The sequence below is a fragment of the Hemitrygon akajei genome, chromosome 13 (genome assembly GCF_048418815.1).
Source record: "Hemitrygon akajei chromosome 13, sHemAka1.3, whole genome shotgun sequence".
In the NCBI taxonomy this organism is placed as follows: Eukaryota; Metazoa; Chordata; class Chondrichthyes; order Myliobatiformes; family Dasyatidae; genus Hemitrygon; species Hemitrygon akajei.
Window position 1 is genome coordinate 36,550,916 of NC_133136.1, and position 20,474 is coordinate 36,571,389.

General features: G+C 40.4%; 1 protein-coding gene across 4 annotated transcripts in view; it reads left to right on the top strand.

Moving 5' to 3' along the window:
• The window catches only part of LOC140737765 (integrin alpha-1-like), a 196,820-nt gene that overhangs the window by 15,894 nt on the left and 160,452 nt on the right, over positions 1 to 20,474 (top strand). For all 4 annotated transcript variants that reach the window (XM_073064394.1, XM_073064392.1, XM_073064390.1 and 1 more), the window contains exon 2: positions 11,816 to 11,936. In XM_073064394.1, the coding sequence (XP_072920495.1) occupies positions 11,816 to 11,936 (121 nt within the window). The remainder of the gene's footprint in view (positions 1 to 11,815; positions 11,937 to 20,474) is intronic.

The following is a 20,474-nucleotide window of genomic DNA, read 5'->3' on the forward strand; positions in this document are numbered from 1 at the left end:
CTTGTCTACCAATCCTAGAAAACAAAAAGGGAAGAGGAGCTCCCAGTAAAGAAGCCAAAGAGATCCCCTTTACCGAGTTCTCCTCCAAGTCCAACCATGAAGGACAGTCCTGGTTATCTATACAGGAATCCAAAAAGCCTAGTAATTTCTAAGGTAGGGACATATTCGGCACAACTTTGTGGGCCGAAGTGCCTGTATTGTGCTGTAGGTTTTCTTTAATTCCTTTTTCTGTATTAGATGTTTTAATGCAGAAAGAGGGTATCAAAATAAAAACAACAAAATGAATTTAAAAAAGAACAGTTTCTGCTGTTACAACCACAGATTAATTTCAGACCAGACCCTTGTAACATGAAGAAGAAAGCCCTTAACTCCGAGTGGAGTCATCCAGATGCCATCGTGATGGTGTTTTTTTAGCAGGCTTTCTTGTTTTAACGAGGCCGAGTTGCTAGCTTGACGCTCAACCCAGCACGGATGGAAAGCGTGCAAGGGAGCCGGCTGGATTCGAACTCGGGAGCCTTCGTTCCAAAGTCCGGCATTGATGCCACTACGCCAACAGCTGGCTCCTTGTAACATATGCAGTATGAGAATAAATAAAACAAAGTATACAAAACCAATATGGTACTGGCAATTCTAAACAAACAATACAAACATTAGAATCCCACCAACTTTGTACCTTGTACACAACATCAAAAATATAAATAGGTACATCTCAGGGACTCGAGTGATCTGAAAATGGCTGGAGCAGGGAGCCAAGTGAGGACTGGCAGGAATTTAAGGGCGAGGAAGCTGTTCAGGAAGCAGAGGCAAGGCTGCGTCACAGGAGGCTGGTGGGAGAGGTCACACAAGGCCGAACTGGGCTAGGATCCTTTCCAACTCCCCAAATGGACACCATCAGAGAGAAGGAAAGGCACTGCCTCGTTCAGGAGGTGAGAGCAGCAGTGGAGGAGAGGAGAACCTGCAAGGCCGTGGGAATGAAGCAACAGGGAGCTTGGCAAGATGGGAGAATGCGGTGGAGAGGAAAGTGACCTGGGCTGAGCTTTGGAAAGCCAAGCCACATCGCATCCAATTGTTCATCTGGGCAGTGTACGATGTGCTTCCAAGCCCATCAAACCTGTACACATGGGGCAAAGCAGAGTCGTCTGCGTACCCACTGTGCTCCAAGTGAGGAACCCTGGAGCACATCCTCAGCGGCTGCGCAAGGGCACTTGGTGAGGGACGGTACCGATGGAGGCATGATCAGGTCCTGAAGACCATCGCTGAAGCCATCAGCGCAGGAGTTATGAGGGCGAAGCGGTCACGACCCTCCAAGCAGGCCATTGCCTTTGTCAGAGCTGGGGAGCAGCCAATACCCGCCAAAAGAACATCGGCAGGTATCCTGACCTCTGAAAGGGACTGGCAGCTGTTGGTGGACCTTGAACGGCAGCTGAAGTTCCCCAACCATATCGCAGCCACCAAACATTGTCCTTGTGTCTGAGTCTACCAAGCAAGTGGTGCTGCTGGAGCTGACAGTCCCATGGGAAGATCGCTTGGAAGAGATCTTTGAAAGGAAGCTCTCCAAGTACACAGGACTGGTCAGCAACTGACAGCAGGCTGGATGGAGAGCGAGGTGTCTCCTGGTGGAGGTTGGATGTAGGGGATTCGCAGCCTGTTCTTTAGCCAGAGCCTTCAGCAGTTTGAGCATCGAGGGAGAGAGGAAGAGGAGAGCCATCCGCAGCACCACCGATGCGGCAGAGAGGGCCTCAAGATGGTTGTGACTCAAAAGAGGGGAGTCATGTGTAGCTAGCCATCTGGACACAAGCTGGGGTCTGATCAGCCCCGGCTGCGTCACCTGGGGGAGGGTGTATGATGTTGAAAGACCCAAAACACCCGATGATTCCAGGAACATCACTGAAGATGTGTCCAGAGGCATCAGTAGATGTATGCACACAGCAGAATCCCACCAACCTTGTACCTTGTAGACAACATCAAAAATATAAATACCCATGATTGTGTAGCCAAGTTTCCATCGAACTCAATATATAAGTTTGCTGATGACACCACAACTGTAGGCCGTATCTTGAGTAATGATGAGTCTGAGTACAGGGGGGAAATTAAGAACCTAGTGGCATGGTGCGAAGACAATAACCTATCCCTCAACATCAGCAAGACAAAGGAATTGGTTGTTGACTTCAGAAGGAGTAGGAGACCGCACAACCCCATCTACATCAGTGGTGTGCAGGTGGAACAGGTCAAAAGCTTTAAGTTCCTCTGGGTGAATATTACAAATGACCTGACTTGGTCTAACCAAGCAGAGTCCACTGCCAAGAAGGCCCACCAGCGCCTTTACTTCCTGAGAAAGCTGAAGAAATTTGGCCTGTCCCCTAAAACCCTCACTAATTTTTATAGATGCACTGTAGAAAGCATTCCTCTAGGGTGCATCACAACCTGGTATGGAAGTTGTCCTGTCCAAGACTGGAAGAAGCTGCAGAAGATTGTGAACATAGCCCAGCACATCACACAAACCAATCTTCCATCCTTGGACTCACGTTATATCACCCGTTGTTGGAGCAGTGCTGCCAGGATAATCAAGGACACAACCCACCCAGCCAACACACTTTTTGTCCCGCTTTCCTCCGGGAGAAGGTTCAGGAGCTTGAAGATTCGTACGGCCAGATTTGGGAACAGCTTCTTTCCAACTGTGATAAGACTGCTGAACGGATCCTGACCCGGATCTGGGCCGTACCTTCCAAATATCTGGACCTGACTTGCACTATCTTACTTTCCCTTTTCTATTTTCTAATTATGATTTATAATTTAAATTTTTATTATATTTACTTCGATTTGTACTTCAGAGAGCACGAAGCGCAGAATCAAATATTGCTGTGATGATTGTACGCTCTAGTATCAATTGTTTGGTGACAATAAAGTAAAGTAAAAGTACACTTCATCTTAACTTGAGGTATACTCACTTTGCACACACGTGCTTAACTTCCAAACACATATAGGCTAGAACTCGAAACAAATTCTCCTTGCTCACGCTACGTAAACAGAGATTAACACATTCACATTAGTCTTTTATATTCACATTCGGTCATGAAACAATAAAGAAAGACAGAAATAAACTTTTACAATATATTGCATTATAGTTTAAATTACCAAAAGGACTAATCTACTAGGCCGATAAGGATCTTTGCACAACCACGCTATTCCAGCGCTGATTAACTTACTCGTGAAAATCTAAAGCATCCACATGTAAAACATGTCAAATTACTGATATTCTAGATTTTAAAATAAATTTAAATGGATTTACATGGATGCTATCAAATATTATTCACCTTTCATCACCAAACCTGGGAAAAGCACTCCAACATTGTTCTCTCTAGGATTTGGCAACTCTTTGTTCTACTCCACCCGTGCAAGGTGACGTCACTGTTTTCTCTTAAAGGCACAGGCAGCTATTTTAGCATTACGAAGGAGAGCACTTTAACAATAAAAAATGATATTCAGTGGTCACCTGGCTACACACGTGAATGAAATGAAGGTTAAGGGGACAGTGGACAGAGCAGTGAGATTAACCTACTTAAAGGCCCTGTTTTTCTTAATCCTTAATGTAGGGTTTGAATATGATCTTTGATCTTCAACGCAAATGTGCTACTGACTGAGACAGAACATTCTGATTTGTTGTTTTGATGTTTTCCTTGTCAGCAACAGTTATTTCCCTAGAGCATGGCTCATATGTCTGGAAAGCAGAATAGTGTTCAAAGCTGTCATAACATTGTATTAGATTGTTGGCTGAAATTTGCATTTGTTTTAATGATTTTAGAATTTAGAACATAATATTACAAAGTACTAGTTTTACTCATGCCCAAGACTCAATACATGCCAGTAATCATGGTCAAATTGTTCTATTGGACAAAGTCTATGGTAGTTTTAGGCACATACTTGTTCCTTGATTCAAACTTTTATTTAGTTCAAAGTAAAATTTTCTTTAAAAAATGAAACACATTGTATATCTAATCATAACAATATTTGTCCTAACGAGATCAATCATATTTTGAACATTATTTTATAAGCATGTGGATATTATTTCCACAAATTGTTCTTGCTCTTTGTCATTGTTGAGCAGAAGATGAATTCAATAGAGCTTTAAACACAGAGAACACGTTGCAGCTGGTTATATTCCAGTGACCTGGGTTCATTGCTGATCTCCGATGCTGCCAGAGTGGGATTTCTCCCCCCCGACTCCATGGGCTTTCCCTGACCATTCCTGTTTCTTCTGTTACGTACCCCGTAACGGGTTAAAAAGGACCAGCAGAAATAGACACACCTGGAGTCTGAGTCTTCCGTTATAAACTCTATTTTATTAATAACTACGTGATAAAGTAATATAAAACAAGACAAAGCAAAACAGGTTAGCAGAGTATATGCATATATAAGTGAGTAAATAAAGTTCCCAAGCTTCTCCCAGCTCAGGTGATTAGATGATCCAGTCTGACGGTGGTATGGTAAGTAGTCAGTTCAGTTCTGGAATTTGAATTGAGTAGAGTTGGAGAGAGAGAGGGAGTTGTTTTGTCGTCCTAGTGCTGATGCCGATGAATCCTCCACGTTGTCCTGCTCCCGAAAATCATCAAAGTCACCGACTTGTGACCACAAAAAGAGAATGCCATTTTCACGTGGTACTGCTATCAACCCAGGCAAAGGTTAAACACACTGATAGCGTTCCACCAGTCACCCCTTTGTCCACACTGTGAGCAAAAACCCCACCTTCGTCGTGGGCACACAAAGCTCAGTCAGTGTCTTCCTTGGCGTCTGGCGTGTCTGATTACAAAGCCAACTGACCTTGTATATATTACACAAGTGCCGAACACGAGCTGTCCATCATATAGTTCCGCCTTTCAGTTTCCAAGGCAACTCATAGACTTTCTCTCTCTCCATTGCTGAAATAGCACACACACTGTTCGCTCCCTCTCTCTCTTTTTAAGGGAACAGTCCACTTAGAATAATCCTACAGATCTCGTCACATTTCCCACATGCCAAAGGTTAGTAGATTAAATTCCCCCTAGCATGGGTGCACTGGCAGAATGTGAGGAAATTTAATGGAAAGAGGAAAATGAAATTAGTGTCAATGGTTATTTGATGATTTGCACAGACTCTGTGGGTCTAAAGGCCTGTCCCTGTCCTTAATGCAAATCCACTAAATGTACTTACACATCAGAAACAGAGTCTCGAAGGAAAACAGAACACACATCTCAATTTGAATTCAAAAGTTTTAAGCTTTATAATGTAATTTTTTTTTGCCTAATGAAACATTTTAGAATCAGAATTAGATTTATTATCAGTGACTTAGATAACAAAACTTACTCTGCAACAGCAGTGCAGTGCCAAGACATACACTTACGATAAATTACTGAAATAGTGCAAACAAGAAGTTATAACAAGATAATGTTCATTTGTTCATGAACTGTTCAGAAATCTGAAGGTGGAGGAGAATAAGCTGTCTCTGAATCATTGAGTGTGTGTCTTCAGGCTCCTGTACTGCTCCCCAATGTTAGTAACAAGAAGAGGACATACCAAAGATGGTGAGGGTCCTTAGTGATAGATGCCACTTTCTTGAGGCATCACCCCTTGAAAATGTCCTTGATGGCATGAAGGAGCTGGCATAAACCAGTGAAGCCTCTTGAGATCCAAAGGATTGGAGACTCCACACAAGGTTGTGATACGACCATAGTGATGTGTATCATACTTCTACAGAAATTTGTAAGAGTCATAGGTAAATATGAATCTCCATAAATTCTTAGCAAAGCAGTTCTTCATGGTTGCATCAATATATTGGGTCCAAGATTCTGGAGCTTCAAGATGTTGATCTTAAAGCTGCTCACCCTTTCTCCTTCTGACTCCTCAATGAACACTGGTAGGTATTCTCTTGCCCTCCTCTTCCTGAAGTTCACAATCAATGGATGTTGTTTACTTGGATTTTCAGAAGGCCTTTGACAAGATACCACACATGATACTGTTAAACAAGATGAGAGTCCATGGCATTACAGGAAAGAAACCAGCGTGGACAGAAGGCAGGAAACAAGAAGTGGGAGTAAAGGGAGCTTCTGCTTGACTGTCTTTGAGAAGTGGTGTTCTTTTCACATTAAGTATCAATAATTTGGATGACAGAAGTGATGGCTTTGTGGCCAAGTTTGTGGATGTTACAAAAGTAGGTGGAGGGACAAATAGTCTTGAGGAAGCATGGAGTCTGCAGAAAATCTTAGACAGATCAGGAGAATAAGCAAAGAAGTGGCTGATGGGATACAGTGTAGGGCAATTTATTGTCATGCAACTATTTTCTAAATGGGGAGAAAATTCGGTAATCCGAGGTGCAAAGGGATTTGGTAGTCTTTGTGCAGGATTCCCTGAAAGTTAACTTGATTCAGTTGTAAGGAAGGCAAATGGAATGGACAAGTCCATTTTGAGTGGACTGGAATGCAAAAGCAAGGATGTTGTGCTGAGGCTTTATAAGGCATTGGTTAGGCTGCACTTGGAGTATTGTGAGTAGTTTTGGGTTCTTACCTAAGAAGCGATGTGCTGGAATTGGAGTGGGTCCCGAGGATCCTGGGAATGGAAGGGTTAATGTATAAGATGCACTTGAGGGCTGTGGGCCTATTCTCACTGGAGTGTAGAAGAATGCTGAGGGATCTCAGTGAAACCTATCAAATATTCTGAGGCTTAGATAGAGAGAACATGAGGATGTTTCCTGTAGTGGGGCACTCTGGGACTGGGGCACAATGTCAGAATAGAAGACATCCCATTAAAAGAGAGACGAAGTGGAACGTTTTTAACTAGAGGTAGTAAATCTGTGGAACTCATTACTGTGGAGGCCAAGTTATTGGTTATATTTAAAGCAGAAGTTCTTGATTGTTAAGAGTGTCAAAGGATACAGGGAGAAGGTGGGAGAATGGGGAGATAATAAATCAGCCAAGGTAGGATAGTGGGGCAGACTTGAATGGCCATATAGCCTAATTGTGCTGCTATGTCTTATGGTCTTACAGACTTCTCAATTCCTTGCCTTTGCTGACATTGGCTGTGATGTTGTTGTTCCAACAACACTGAACCAGCAGATCAGTCTGCCTCCTTATCACCATTTACAGACCATACTTGAGCTGTCATGAGTGTAGAGAGTAGAGCTGTGGGCTCAGGACACGTATTTGAGGTGTGCCTGTGTTGACTGTCAGTGAGAAGAAGATGTTATCACCAATTAGCAGTGACTGTTGGTCTCCTGATAAGGACGTCGAGGATCCTGTTGTAAAGGAAAGTGGAAAGGCCCAGGTTTCGAAGCTTGCTGATTAGTCCTGAGGGAATAATGGTATGAATGCAGAGCTGCATTTGATAAACAGCAGCCTATGTGTGTTTTGCTTTTATCTTGGTGCTCGAAACCAGTGTGGTATGCAGTGAGATTGCGTCTTCTGTAGACCTGCTTTGACACTATGTGGATTGTAGCGTTCATGTACTTGCTCAGGCAGGAGTTACTTTTAGCCACAGCATTCTTTCGAAAGCATGTCAGTATGGTAGGTATGAGTGATACTGGTGGACTGTCACTGAGGCAGCACACCCTGCTGATCCTAGGCACCAATACGGTTGCTGGCCCTTTCGAAACAGGTGGGAACGTCAGAATTGAACAGTAAGAGACGGATGTCCTTCAACACTCCAGTTCATTAGCACAGCTTTTCAGTACACTGTTGGGGCCTGAAGGATGTTTTGACATTAGCCTTCAAGCCAAATATCACAGGTTTGCCAATGCTTTGGGGATTCACACAGATACGCAAAAAAGGTGTTCAGCTCACTGCTCTTTATGGTGTTTAATTAGGAAAAGACATTTAGAATATAGGACATAGTACAGCACAGTACAGGCCCTTTGCCCCACGATATTGTGCCAACCTTATAACCCACTTGAGGCTAATCTAATACTTCCTTCACACATAACCCTCTATTTTTCTTTCATCCATGTTTCTTATTAAGAGTCTATTAAATGTCCCTAATATATCTGCCTCTACCACCACCCACAGCAGTACGTTTCACACATATACCATTCTCTCTGTTAAAAAAACCTGCCTCTGACTCCCCCTGACACATTCATTCAATCACCTTAAAACTATGCCCTTTGATATCAGCCATTTCTGCCCCTTGAGAAAGTCTCCGGCTGTTTCCTCTATTTGTGCCTTCTATCATCTTATACAGTTCTATCAAAGCACCTCTCATCCTCCTTCACTCCAAGGAGAAAAAACCTAGCTTCCTCAACCTTTCCACATAAGACCTGTTTTCTAACACAGGTAGCATCCTAGTAGATCTCCTCTGCACCCTTTGAGGAATCTATGGATATGCACCCAAAGATCCCTCTGTTCCTCCACACTGCTAAGGATTTTGCTATGAATGTTGTGTGCATCACTTTGTCAATGTGGGCATGCTATATTGGCACCAGCGCGCCATTTAGGTATGTTGGTTGTTTACACAAACTACACATTTTACTGTAGGTTTCAAAGTGCACGTAATAAACAATCTTGAATCTTGAATCCTGCACTCTGCCATCAATTTCAACCTTTCAAAGTGTATCACTTCATATTTTATTGGGATTACGTAACTCCACCTGCATCCTGCTCTGCATCCCATCAATGTTCTGTTGTAACTTACAACAACCATCTACACTGTCCATTTCATTGGATATGTTTACATTATGCTAATGCTCTGTTCTGGAACTGTATATGAGAGTTCAAAGGAATCTGAAAAGCCGGTGTACTTTAGCGTCAACTGTTCTATCAGTGTTGGAAGTCTCTTGCAAATAATGAGGGAAATCCTTTTACAGTAGTTTTCCTCATATTCTTGTGAATGTATTGTTCAGAAGTTGTAATTGGTTTCCAGTCTGCATTGTACTGAAAAATAAAACCAATAAACACAATTGAAAAGCAATAACAACATTAGCACAGAACACTAGAAATAGAAGGAGCAGGATCCTGCTTTGACTAGGCACAGTTCTCGAGGCAAACAAATAGTAATGACTGTTCATTCATTAGTATTCTTCTTTATATGCAGTTTCACAGCTTAGACTGTAAAACATATGAGCAGTATTAAGCCATTTGGCCCACTGGGTCTGCTCCGCCATCTCATCATAGCTAACCCATTTGCTCTTCAACCTCATTCTACTGTCTTCTCCCCATAACCTTTCATGCCCTGATGAGTCAAAAACCTCCCTACTCTTAACACTGCTTCAATCACACAATACCTGCTCCAACAATGGTCACTGCTTGTTCCTGCCTTATTCTTATTTGCCTTACTAGTGAATCACAATTTTATTGGTCCACAAGAAAATGCCAAAAGCCTGTAAATACTCCTTTTTAAATCTCACTCACCAACTTGTAAGCCCTCCTTTCTCACTCACAATTTGATTAGACCAGCAGACAACTAACCATCCAAAAAGCACATTACTCTCTATAGGATAGCTGAAACTATTGTGAACAGAGATAGCAAATGTGTTTATCCTTAATCACCTTGACAGAAGTAAAACTGAAGAGCAATACAAACTCTGAACTAGGAAGAGATGATCAGAATATTCAATTCAATGTAAAATTGGCTACAGGACGCAACATAATAAGAGTGAAAGGAGAGAGAAAAAGATACAAAGAAAGCTGAATATATTAATTTTTTTACTTCCCCAATCTGGTGAAATGAAAATCTAGTCTTATAATAGTTAATATTTAATGTCGGTAGATAGCCAGGTAATTAAGATTTAATGAGCTACTAAAATGGTACTTTGGCTGGAACAGACAAGAGCAAACTTTACTTGGCAAGTTCCCTTTTATGAATGAAATGGGTATAGGAGCATAATGTCATTCTATGTATTTGAATGATGAAATGAAATCATCAAGAAGCTTAGAGGAGCAGCAAGTAGCAACTTCAATATTTCTGAGTTTCATTGTGCAGTTGCCATCTAGAAACATAGAAAACCTACAGCACAATACAGGCCCTTCGGCCCACAAAGCTGTGTTGAACATGTCCCTACCTTAGAAATTATTAGGCTTATCTATAGCCCTCTGTTTTACTAAGCTCCATGTACCTATCCAAAAGTCTCTTAAAAGACCCTATCGTATCCGCCCCCACCACCATTGCCAGCAGCCCATTCCACACACTCAGCACTCTCTGAGTAAAAAAACTTACCCCTGACATCTCCTCTGTACCTACTCCCCAGCACATTAAACCTGTGTCCTCTTGTAGCAACCATTTCAGCCCTGGGAAAAAGCCTCTGACTATCCACACGATCAATGCCTCTCATCATCTTATACACCTCTATCAGGTCACCTCTCATCCTCCGTCGCTCCACGGAGAAAAGGCCGAGTTGACTCAACCTATTCTCACAAGGCATGCTCCCCAATCCAGGCAACATCCTTGTAAATCTCCTCTGCACCCTTTCTATGGCTTCCACATCTGATTTTAAGATTAGCTTTCCTATTATTTTCATAGTAGAAGTCAATTTAATATGAAGTGGAAAATTGCTTCAAATGGCAAACATTCCAGGTCCAAAGGGCTTTAGACCTGAAACACTGAGGCTCTTTCAGTTTTCACAGATGCTGACTGATCTGAGCATTTACTGCATTTTCTGTTTTTACTCTATATAGTTAAATGTAATTTTCTGTATCTTCGGAATTTAGAAATGATGATTGTTCACAGAACATTTATTTATACACTTTTGATATTTACTTCTGTAATTAGTTGAAATAGATATAGAAGATCCACAGACTTTTCGAAATTGATCTGGTGTGGATCATCATCCATTCTGTTATGATTAACCTGCACATATTGCTGATGGGCACTAGCACTGTTTACAAGGAAATAGTTGACACTAGTTTTCTCAGGAAAACTATTGGCTTAATTCAGCTGCATTGCAAGGGAGGCAATTTTACGGTTTCTTCGAAACCTACCTTCTGTTTTCTTGAATAGGTTAGTTAATTTTTAACTATTTTTAACTAATTTTTAACAATTGCCTTTGGGAACAGTGGAATACAGAGCTCAGTATGCAGTTACTGCATCCTGTGCTTCTTAAGGTGTTGTCATGGAAATAGCATCAGATGTCATTCCTATATTTATATATGAAATACAATCATAGAATTATTAACATCATCAGGGACAGGAAACTTTACAGGAAGTAAAAAGATCTCCTGAATGCAGTCTCTGTCTGCTCAGAGTTCAACTTTTCATTAGCACTAGAAATGATGAGAAAATGAGGAACCTAATAAGTTATTTGAGGGCAAGAGATGGTTTAGGCTTATTTAGCTGTCGAATATGCCACAGCTAAGTTGATTGTACAGGAAATTATAATACCGCTGGGTCTTTCGTGATAATGTTTGAAAAGCTACTGATATTCTTGATGAAGGGTCTCAGCCCAAAACATTGATTCTTTATTCCTTTCAATAGATGCTGCCTGACCTGCTGAGTTCCTCTAGCATTTTGTGTGTATTAATCTGGATTTCCAACCTTTACAGAATGTCCTTTGTTACTGAAACTCTTCAATTTGTGAAATGATACAGCAACCTGTCATTGCATGGCTCTGGGCTATTTTGTTTTCCACTCTTGGTGAGGGCATATGCTGCTGATCCAGGCTGAGGGGTAAAATAATATAACAGATATCACCCCACGGATTTAGAGAAATGCCTCCATCACTTGGTTTGGACATACACACTTGTCCGTTTTTTATCAGTAGTTTTATATATACATGTTTAAACTTTCCATGATGCTTTAAATATAAATGTTGCTAAGACAAATGTACAAGATTCGCTTATTTTATTATTTGCTTCACATTCAGGTATTCTACGGATGGCCAATTCATTCAATGTTGATATGAAAAGTCCTATGATGTTTACTGGCTCACAAAGGGATATGTTTGGATATACCGTTAAGCAATTTGAAAATGAAGAAGGGAAATGGCAAGTAATTTTTTTTAATGATTTTAGAATTAATTCGGATTTTAAAGTGGTAGAAATTTGACCTAGCTACTTGGGCTAAATGCTCTGTCTATGTCATGCTTATGAAATTTAGTTACATGATGTCCAAGAAGCCGAACCCCAAAAGGAGAGCATCGCAGTTGCTCCTGCCTATGCACAGAGTTAGCAAAGATAAATGTTTTGCTGCGTCTTTGGTGTTAATTATATTTGAAAGCTGAGGCTGGTTTTACGGGTACTGGTGTGGCACAACTGCACTGACATTTCTAAATAACATAAGATGATCTCATTCACAATTTTTGCTCTTGAGGTGTTCACTACTCTCCAGGAGTGATTCTAGTAAGGAGTACAAGCCTTTGTGACCATTATGGGAAATAAGTACATCACTCTTTTCAATGTGTCAGGTATCAACCGTTTCATTAGTGATTAAGGACATTTAATCAGGTTTCTTGCTCTGACCGTCAGGAATTCTACAGAGCAAATAAAATTATTGTTCATGTTGCATATATATAATTAATATATGATTACATATGGTTGAGAGAGCGATAGGACAGGCTGCTAAATGTTAGATGTTTTGGAAGTGATAGGCAGGGTGGTAAAAGGAGAGGCTTTACATTGCTGCTCAGGGACAATATCAAATATGGACAGAGTGTACGAAATGGAGAGCACATCAACTGAGTCTATATAGGGAGAACTTAAAAATAGGTTAAATGCCATGACTCTATTGGATTTTATGATAGACCTCCTAATAGTCATGGGGACAGTGAACAGCAGATATAACAGATAGATTATGGAAAGGAACAAAAAAATAGTATTAACATTTTTGGTGAATTCAAATTCCCCAAAATAGACTGGCAGCTCTTTAATGCAAATATTTAGATGGGGCAGAATTTGCTGGTTGTGTCCTGGAGGTTTCTTGAAGCAGTCATTGAAGAAAATTGAATGGTGGATGTTGTATACATGGATTTTAGTAAGATGTTTGACATGATCCTGGTGGTAGGCTGATTCAGAAAATTAGAATGCATGGGATCCCCAGTAACTTGACTGAATGGATCCAACATTGAAAACTAGGGTAATTGTGGATGGGCCTCATTCTGGATGGAAGCCTGTGATGAGTATTTTTCAGCAGGGATCTTTACTGAGAGCTCTGTTGTTTGTCATATATATAAATGATTTAGATGGAGATGTGATAGTGTGGGTGAGTAAGTTTACAGATACAAAGATTGGTGGCTTTGTGGATTGCATGAAAGATTGCCAAAAGTAGACAACAAGACATAGATGAGTTACAGATTTGGTCAGAGAAATTACAGATCAAGTTTTTAATTTAGGCTAGTGTGAGGAGCTGCCACTTTGGGATATCCAACACAAATGCAGGATCTGCAACAACATAGGGATCTTGGGGCTCAGGTACATGGCTCCCTAAAGTGGTCATACAGGTTAATCAGATGGACAAGAAGATGCATAGCATGTTTGTCTTCATTAGTCAAGGCACTGATATCAAGAGCCAGGAAATTATGTTACAGCTTTATAAAAGTCTGGTTAGGTCACATTTGTTCAATTCAGGTTGTTTCATTATAAGAAAGATGTGCAAGTGGAAGCTTTGGAGAGGGTGCAGAGGAGGCTTACCAGGATACTGCCTGGTTTGAAGAGCATTTACGATGAGGAAAGGTTGAACAAGCTGGGCTACTTTTTTCTGGCGTACCAGAGACTGAAGGGAGATTTGATAGTAGTTTATGCAAGGATTAAAAGAGTAGACAGCAAGTATCTTTTTTCCAGGATTTTATGTCCGGTACTAGAGATCATGCATTTAACGTGAAGGGGAGAAAGTACAAAGGAGATGAGCAAGCAAGTATTTTTACACAGAGAGAGGTGGAATGCCCTGCCAGGGGTAGTAATAGAGGCAGATAGCACAGGAACATTTATAAGATTCTGAGATAGACACATGAAAATGCAGAGAAGGAAGGGATATGGCCAATGTGCTGGGAGAGGATTAAATTAATGATAACTTTGCCAATTGGCTAGTCCTGTGCTGTACTATTCTATAATCCATCTACGTTAAGAATTGATCAGATTACTATATGAGAATATAATTGAGGGTGCACCGTCTTTCTTTCTGTTTGATTTGTCAACTATTTTTCTCCTCCCTGTTTGAAAAAAAACATGAAGTGAGATAATAAATAATGATTAATAAGTCTAGTTGATTGACAGAGAAGTAGGCAAAAATATATCATCTAAATTATTATATCCCTGGAACAAATAATAAATGAGGCACATTATAATAATCAAAATTTGCACATTATAAGTAATTACTTAGCACTGAATACCCTATCATGGTAATTACTACATAACTCAATGAGAAGACTGAATGTTTAATTCAGCTTCAAGTTCTTTCATTATAGTATACAGCTTATGTGTTAATTAGCAAACAGGATCTCCAAAACACTTCAAGACGACACTTCATAGAATGTTAGAAAGGTAAATGGTAAAGATAAATAAGGAGTACAATTGCAGAATGGCTTGGATTTTATATAAAGGATAATAATAACAATGATGTACAATGTTCAGTACCATTCATGACTCCTCAGATAATGAAACCATCCACAGACCAATGCAACAATCAATGGATGGTATCCAGGCACGTGCTGAGAGGTGGCAAGTAACTTTTGTGTCACACAAGTGCCAGGCAATGATCATATCCAATAAGCGAAAATCCATCTGACATTCCCTGACATTCGATGACATTACTATCAATGAATTCCTCACTTTAAGTATCCTGGGGGCTACTATTGGCCAGAAACTGAAGTTGTGTAGACACATAAATAATGTGGCTACAAGAGTAGTTCAGAGTCTAAGAATCCTACAGTGAGTAATGACTTAGCATCCTGCTTTATAGGGACAGATCCATGTCCATTCACTCACTTCAACACTGACTCATAGTGGCAGCAATTTGTAATCTCTTCAGAAAGTACTGCAATAATTCACCAAGGTTCCTTTTGTAACATCTTCCAAGCTTGCAGTCTTTACCAACTAGAAAGACAAGGCAGCAAAACTATGGGAACACCAACACTTGGAAGTTGCCCTGCACGCTACATACCATGCTGACTTGGAAATCTATCACTTTTCCTTCACTGTCACCAGTTCAAAATCCTGGAAACCTTCGCCCTGCAGCACAGGGGTAGGGGGTATACCTGTACCTCAAGGACTGCGACTGTTTAAGAAGGCAGTCCACAAGCATTTCTGGAGCAATTCAGGATGAGCCCTCACACACACACACACACACACACACACACACACACACACACACACACACACACACACACACACACACACACACACACACACACACACACACACACACACTCAGAATTATCCTACTCCTCGTTTTCAAAGCAGTCTGACAAATTCAGTATTCTGATTGGTTAACTCTTGCCTATGATTTTAAGTAGAGTATTTCTTGTCTATGGGGCATGGGAAAGGCAGAACACATTGCTCTGCCATCTTTGGTCTCTCTGTTCTTTGTTCTTAACTACTAGACTCCCAATTCTTTTTGATCTTTATGCTAATAAGACTATGATTGTTGTGCCTATACTGAAGTATTTGTCATAATGGTATGCAGCCCGAGGTGGCTGAGACTAACAATCCGGATTCCATATTCAAATTCCACCATAGCAGATATAGACTTGAAATTAAGACATAGCTGTTTTTAAAAAAATAAACTAATCATTAGTAATGATCGTCATATATAAAAGTTATTGTTTTACATTCAAATCTCTTGGCTTATCGATTGCTATCCCGTGGTGAGAACATGCTATCCTTACCTGGTCTGGTCTGTAGGTGACCAAGTTCCCTCTGAAATGACCTATGCAAGAAGAAGCAAGTACATTACTGCTAGATTGAAAGAGAGAAATAGAAGTGTACAGCACATGACACTGAACATGGCAAAATTATCCAAACCCAGGTGACTTTGCAGAATCCTCTGCACAAACATATGTGGTCACGTGTCTAAATTGGGAAGGATATCTCTATACTAGTCAAGCAACGACCTGACAATGTTGTCCACACAGAGAGCATGGGAGATTTTTCTATCAACTGGGTATGCTCTTAATTTGCAAGACAAATGGACCAGAGGGAGTGACACAGTGGGAATAAACCTTGGCATCTTCATAGTATCAGGTTAAACCTGAACAAGAAAATCTCCTGATTACTACCTACAATCAACATTCGTGATGTCTTCCGAGATTAATGACATGTAGAAAACCTAGTGGAAAGCACTGTTCACAAAAACAATCCAATCTGACCTATTACATCTCTGTAAATCTGATCTCAGCCATCAGCAGGGTGATTGAAGGTGACATCAAAAGTGCTACCAACTGGCATTTACTCACCAATAACTTGATCTCCAATGTGTATAAACATCAATGTGCTAGCCGTGTTTCATCAAAGTTCAGAAAGTTCAAATGAAACTTTTATTATCAGAGTACATACATGTCACCACATACAACAATGAAATGTTTTTTCCTCCCGGCATACTTAGCAAACCTCTGGATCAGTAACTGTAAACAGGATCAAGGAACAACAAACTGTGCAAGTGGAAATATAAGTAAATAGCAATAAATAACAAGTATGAAGTAAGATGAGATGAAAGAGCACGAAATAACAGGATAAAGAGTCCTTAAAGTGATACCATTGGTTGTGGAAGCACCTGAAATGGAATGAGTGTAGCTATCTCCTTTTGTTCAAGAGCCTGATGTTTGAGGAGCAGTAACTGTTCTTAAATCTGTGGTACAAGTCCTGAGGCACCTGTACCTTCCACCCGATGGCAGCAGCAAGAAAAGAGCACGGCCTGGGTGGTGAGTATCTTTGATGATGGATGCTGCTCTTCTATGACGATTCATGCTCAGTGGTTGGGAGAGTTTTACCCGTGATGTACTGGGTCGAATCCACTGCCTTTTATAGGATTTTATGCTCAAAGGCATTGGTGTTCCCATACCAGGCCATAATGCACCCAGGCTGTACACTCTCCACCACGCATCTATAGAAGTTTGCCAAGATTTTTGATGACATGCTGAACCTCCACAGACTCCTAAGGAAGTAGAGGCACTGTTGTGCTTTATTTGCAATTATATTTATATGATGGGTCCAGGACTGGTCCTTTGAGATAGTGACGCCCAAGAATTTCTAATGAGTACTGGATCATGGGCCTCTGGTTTCCCTCTCCTGAAGTCTACAATCAGTTTCTTGGTCTTATTGACATTGAGTGAGAGGTTAAAGCCTTGGTTTGAACATGGATGAAAAGAACTGAATTTCAAGGCCACATTGCAAGGCAATGAAAATCACGAGGAACAGACTTCAGTGGTCAGAGCCTTCCCTTGCACAAAGGAAAATGGTATTGGCTATGGGAGATCAATTATCTTAGTTCCAGGATATCACTGTAGGCATCCTTCAGAGCAATGATCCGGAACCAAACAACTTCACCTACTTCTTCAATGACTTTCCTTCCATCAAAAAGGTCAGAAGTACATAATCTTCAGTCGCTATTTTTCAACAAAGGAAGCATGAATGCAGCAAGACCTAGACTACATTCAGGCATGGGTTATTTGTGGTTAGTAACACTCATGTCACAGATGAAGGCTTCTTTTTTAAAAAAAAAGTCTATCTGCCTATTTTGACATTCAGTAGCATTATCGTCACTGAGTCCCACAGCAGCAATATCCTGAGATCACCACTGATCAGAAACTCATCTGGACCACCCTTGTAAGTGTTGTGGCTGTAACATTTCAGAGGAACGCTAAAGCTTGTCCAGCACCACTATGTACAGCTCAGGAAAGTGTGGAAAACTCCCCAGTGCAGTCCCAAAAACACATGAGAAACTCACACTATTGAAGGCAAAACAGCCTGTTCGATTGATATACTCTATGCTATCGTAAACGTTCATATGTTCTGTCACTAGCACACAGTGACTGCAGTGTAGACCAGCCACAACATTTTTTGTTTGCTCATCCAAGCTATTTTGACAGTCTTATTACCAAGCATGCAACCTCCACCGCTGAGAAGAGCAAGGGCTTCAGATTTATGGAAACACCACCAATTTACGTGCTCACGTCCAAGTGATGCAGCATCCTACAGCAATCCCTTCATCTTCACTTGGTCAAACTCCCTAGCCAAAAGGATTATGGGAATATCTTTACCAGAAGTACTGCAAGAAGTTGAGAAGGCACCTCACCACCACTTTCTCAAGGGCATCTATAGCCCTTGCCAATATTTCTTAGATCCTGAAAATGAAAATATTAAAATGAATTGTGTATTTGGTCATTAAAACTAGGCAGTAAAAATAATCGTGGCATTTAATGGCACAAGAGGGTCCACAAAACATTTCTGGATTAGTGCCAAGTCCAGCAATCATGATTGATTGCAAAATCTGAACCAAAGGTTTGATAGAGATTTTGAAAGAAAGAAGGAAGTGGGAATTGTAAAAGAACTTACAGAAATGGAAATAGAACTGTTGAAAGAGAGTTTGCTTTTGATGGAGTGCAGGATATTTCTGCAAATAAAGTCAAGAGCCAGGAACTGAGGCCCACTCAAGTTAATTTAAACAAGTGGACCATTCAGTTTGCAAAAAAACTGGATGTCCCCCGCAATCCCTGCTAGGCGCGTACGTTATACTTTAAGTATACAGAAGTTGAAAATGATCCTTAGATATAAAACAGTTTTTATTTTAATTGGGTAACCAATATCAATATTCATAAGGCTTATAATTTCACTCTACTATTTTTTTCTGACAGAAATGATGTCTTGAAACATATGATTAGTGTTTGTGTGATTTCTTTGGTGTTAAACAGTCAACACACAGTTGCATAAATCATTATCTGATAATTTAGTTATTTGTATATTTTGTATCAAACAACAGAACACAAATTCATGTCACCAAAGCTTACAGTTGTATAAAATGTTTCCCATATTCTGAGCAAAACTTTGCTTCATTCATTTTAAGTTTTCGTGTAGCTTTCACAGGATGTGTAGCAATGAAGACAACACAGATAATTATCCACTTGATTGAAGTATTTTGCTGGCTACATGTCAATGTTTGCAATATGTAATAATTTCAAAGTTGCTTTTTCCTGTTTGTCTTATTGCAGTTAGATTTCTGATAGGATCCAGAATGTAAATGCAATTTGGCAGACTTATTTATAACTTGGGTATTTTGGGGAAAGAACTCAATACATTGTTAGGAATTAAAGGATTTGTTAGGCCAAATTAACCTGATTTTCCTATTTTGAAAATGATAGCAAAGACTTTAAATAGACTGCCATGCTTAAATGGTAGTGGATCTATCATGATTAAATAACTTAATGAAATGAAGGAATCATTGGTGAATTTGAATGTGAAGTAGTTGTAGCATGAATGAAGCAAATTGCTTTCAAAATAATTTGTGTTATCTTTTGGGAGAAAAATTACTGTTTGCAGTTTATCATTAGCAGTCGTAGACTTGGAGACGTTTTGCAAGTGGAGATGTTGCTGTTAACAGAAAGTGAAGCCAATCCTATTTTTCTTCCATGATCACAACAGTATCAGTAGGGGTTACATCAAGGCTTAAAAGTTAATTATTTATAGATCAGTGGTTGGTCTGCATAAATAAATTTCTTATTGCACGAAAAAGAAACCTGAAGGGATTTGCAGGATGTTCCTGCACTGCTGTGGTTGCTGATTTGTTTCCAGTTTGTCCCACACCCACACTTGTATACTTAGTGTATTTGGGAAAGGACACCAGCATATGTAACATTCACAGGCACCAGAGATAAAACAATCAAAACTGAGTTAACGCAAGTACTACAGAACTGGAGTTAGACAGTACCTTACATTAGAAATAAATGGGAGAAACAAATATTTGGCAGCATCAATAACCCCACTCCCAAACTTTGCTCAGTAGAAGTATTATCAGGAGCTTGCTTGTTAGATGCTGATTAATTCTAACTTAGTGTTTGTTATTTTTAACTTCTTTGGAATTTGTAAGGTGTATAAATGTTGCTTCACGGGGGATAAGATTTAGACCATAAAAACATAAGTCATTGGAGCAGAATTAGGCTATTCAGCCCATCTGGCATTTGACAAGGTTCCACACAGTAGGCTTATTAAGAAAGTCAGAAGGCATAGGATCCAGGGAAGTTTGGCCAGGTGGATTCAGAATTGGCTTGCCTGCAGAAAGCGGAGGGCCATAGTGGAGGGAGTACATTCAGATTGGAGGGTTCTGACTAGTGGTGTCCCACAAGGATCAGTTCGGAGACCTCTACTTTTCGTGATTTTTATTAACGATCTGGATGTAGGGGTAGAAGGGTGGGTTGGCAAATTTGCAGATGACGCAAAGGTTGGTGGTGTTGTGGATAGTGTAGAGGATTGTCGGAGATTGCAGAGAGACATTGATAGGATGCAGAAGTGGGCTGAGAAGTGGCAGATGGAGTTCAACCTGTAGAAGTGTAAGGTGGTACACTTTGGAAGGACAAACTCCAAGGCAGAGTACAAAGTAGT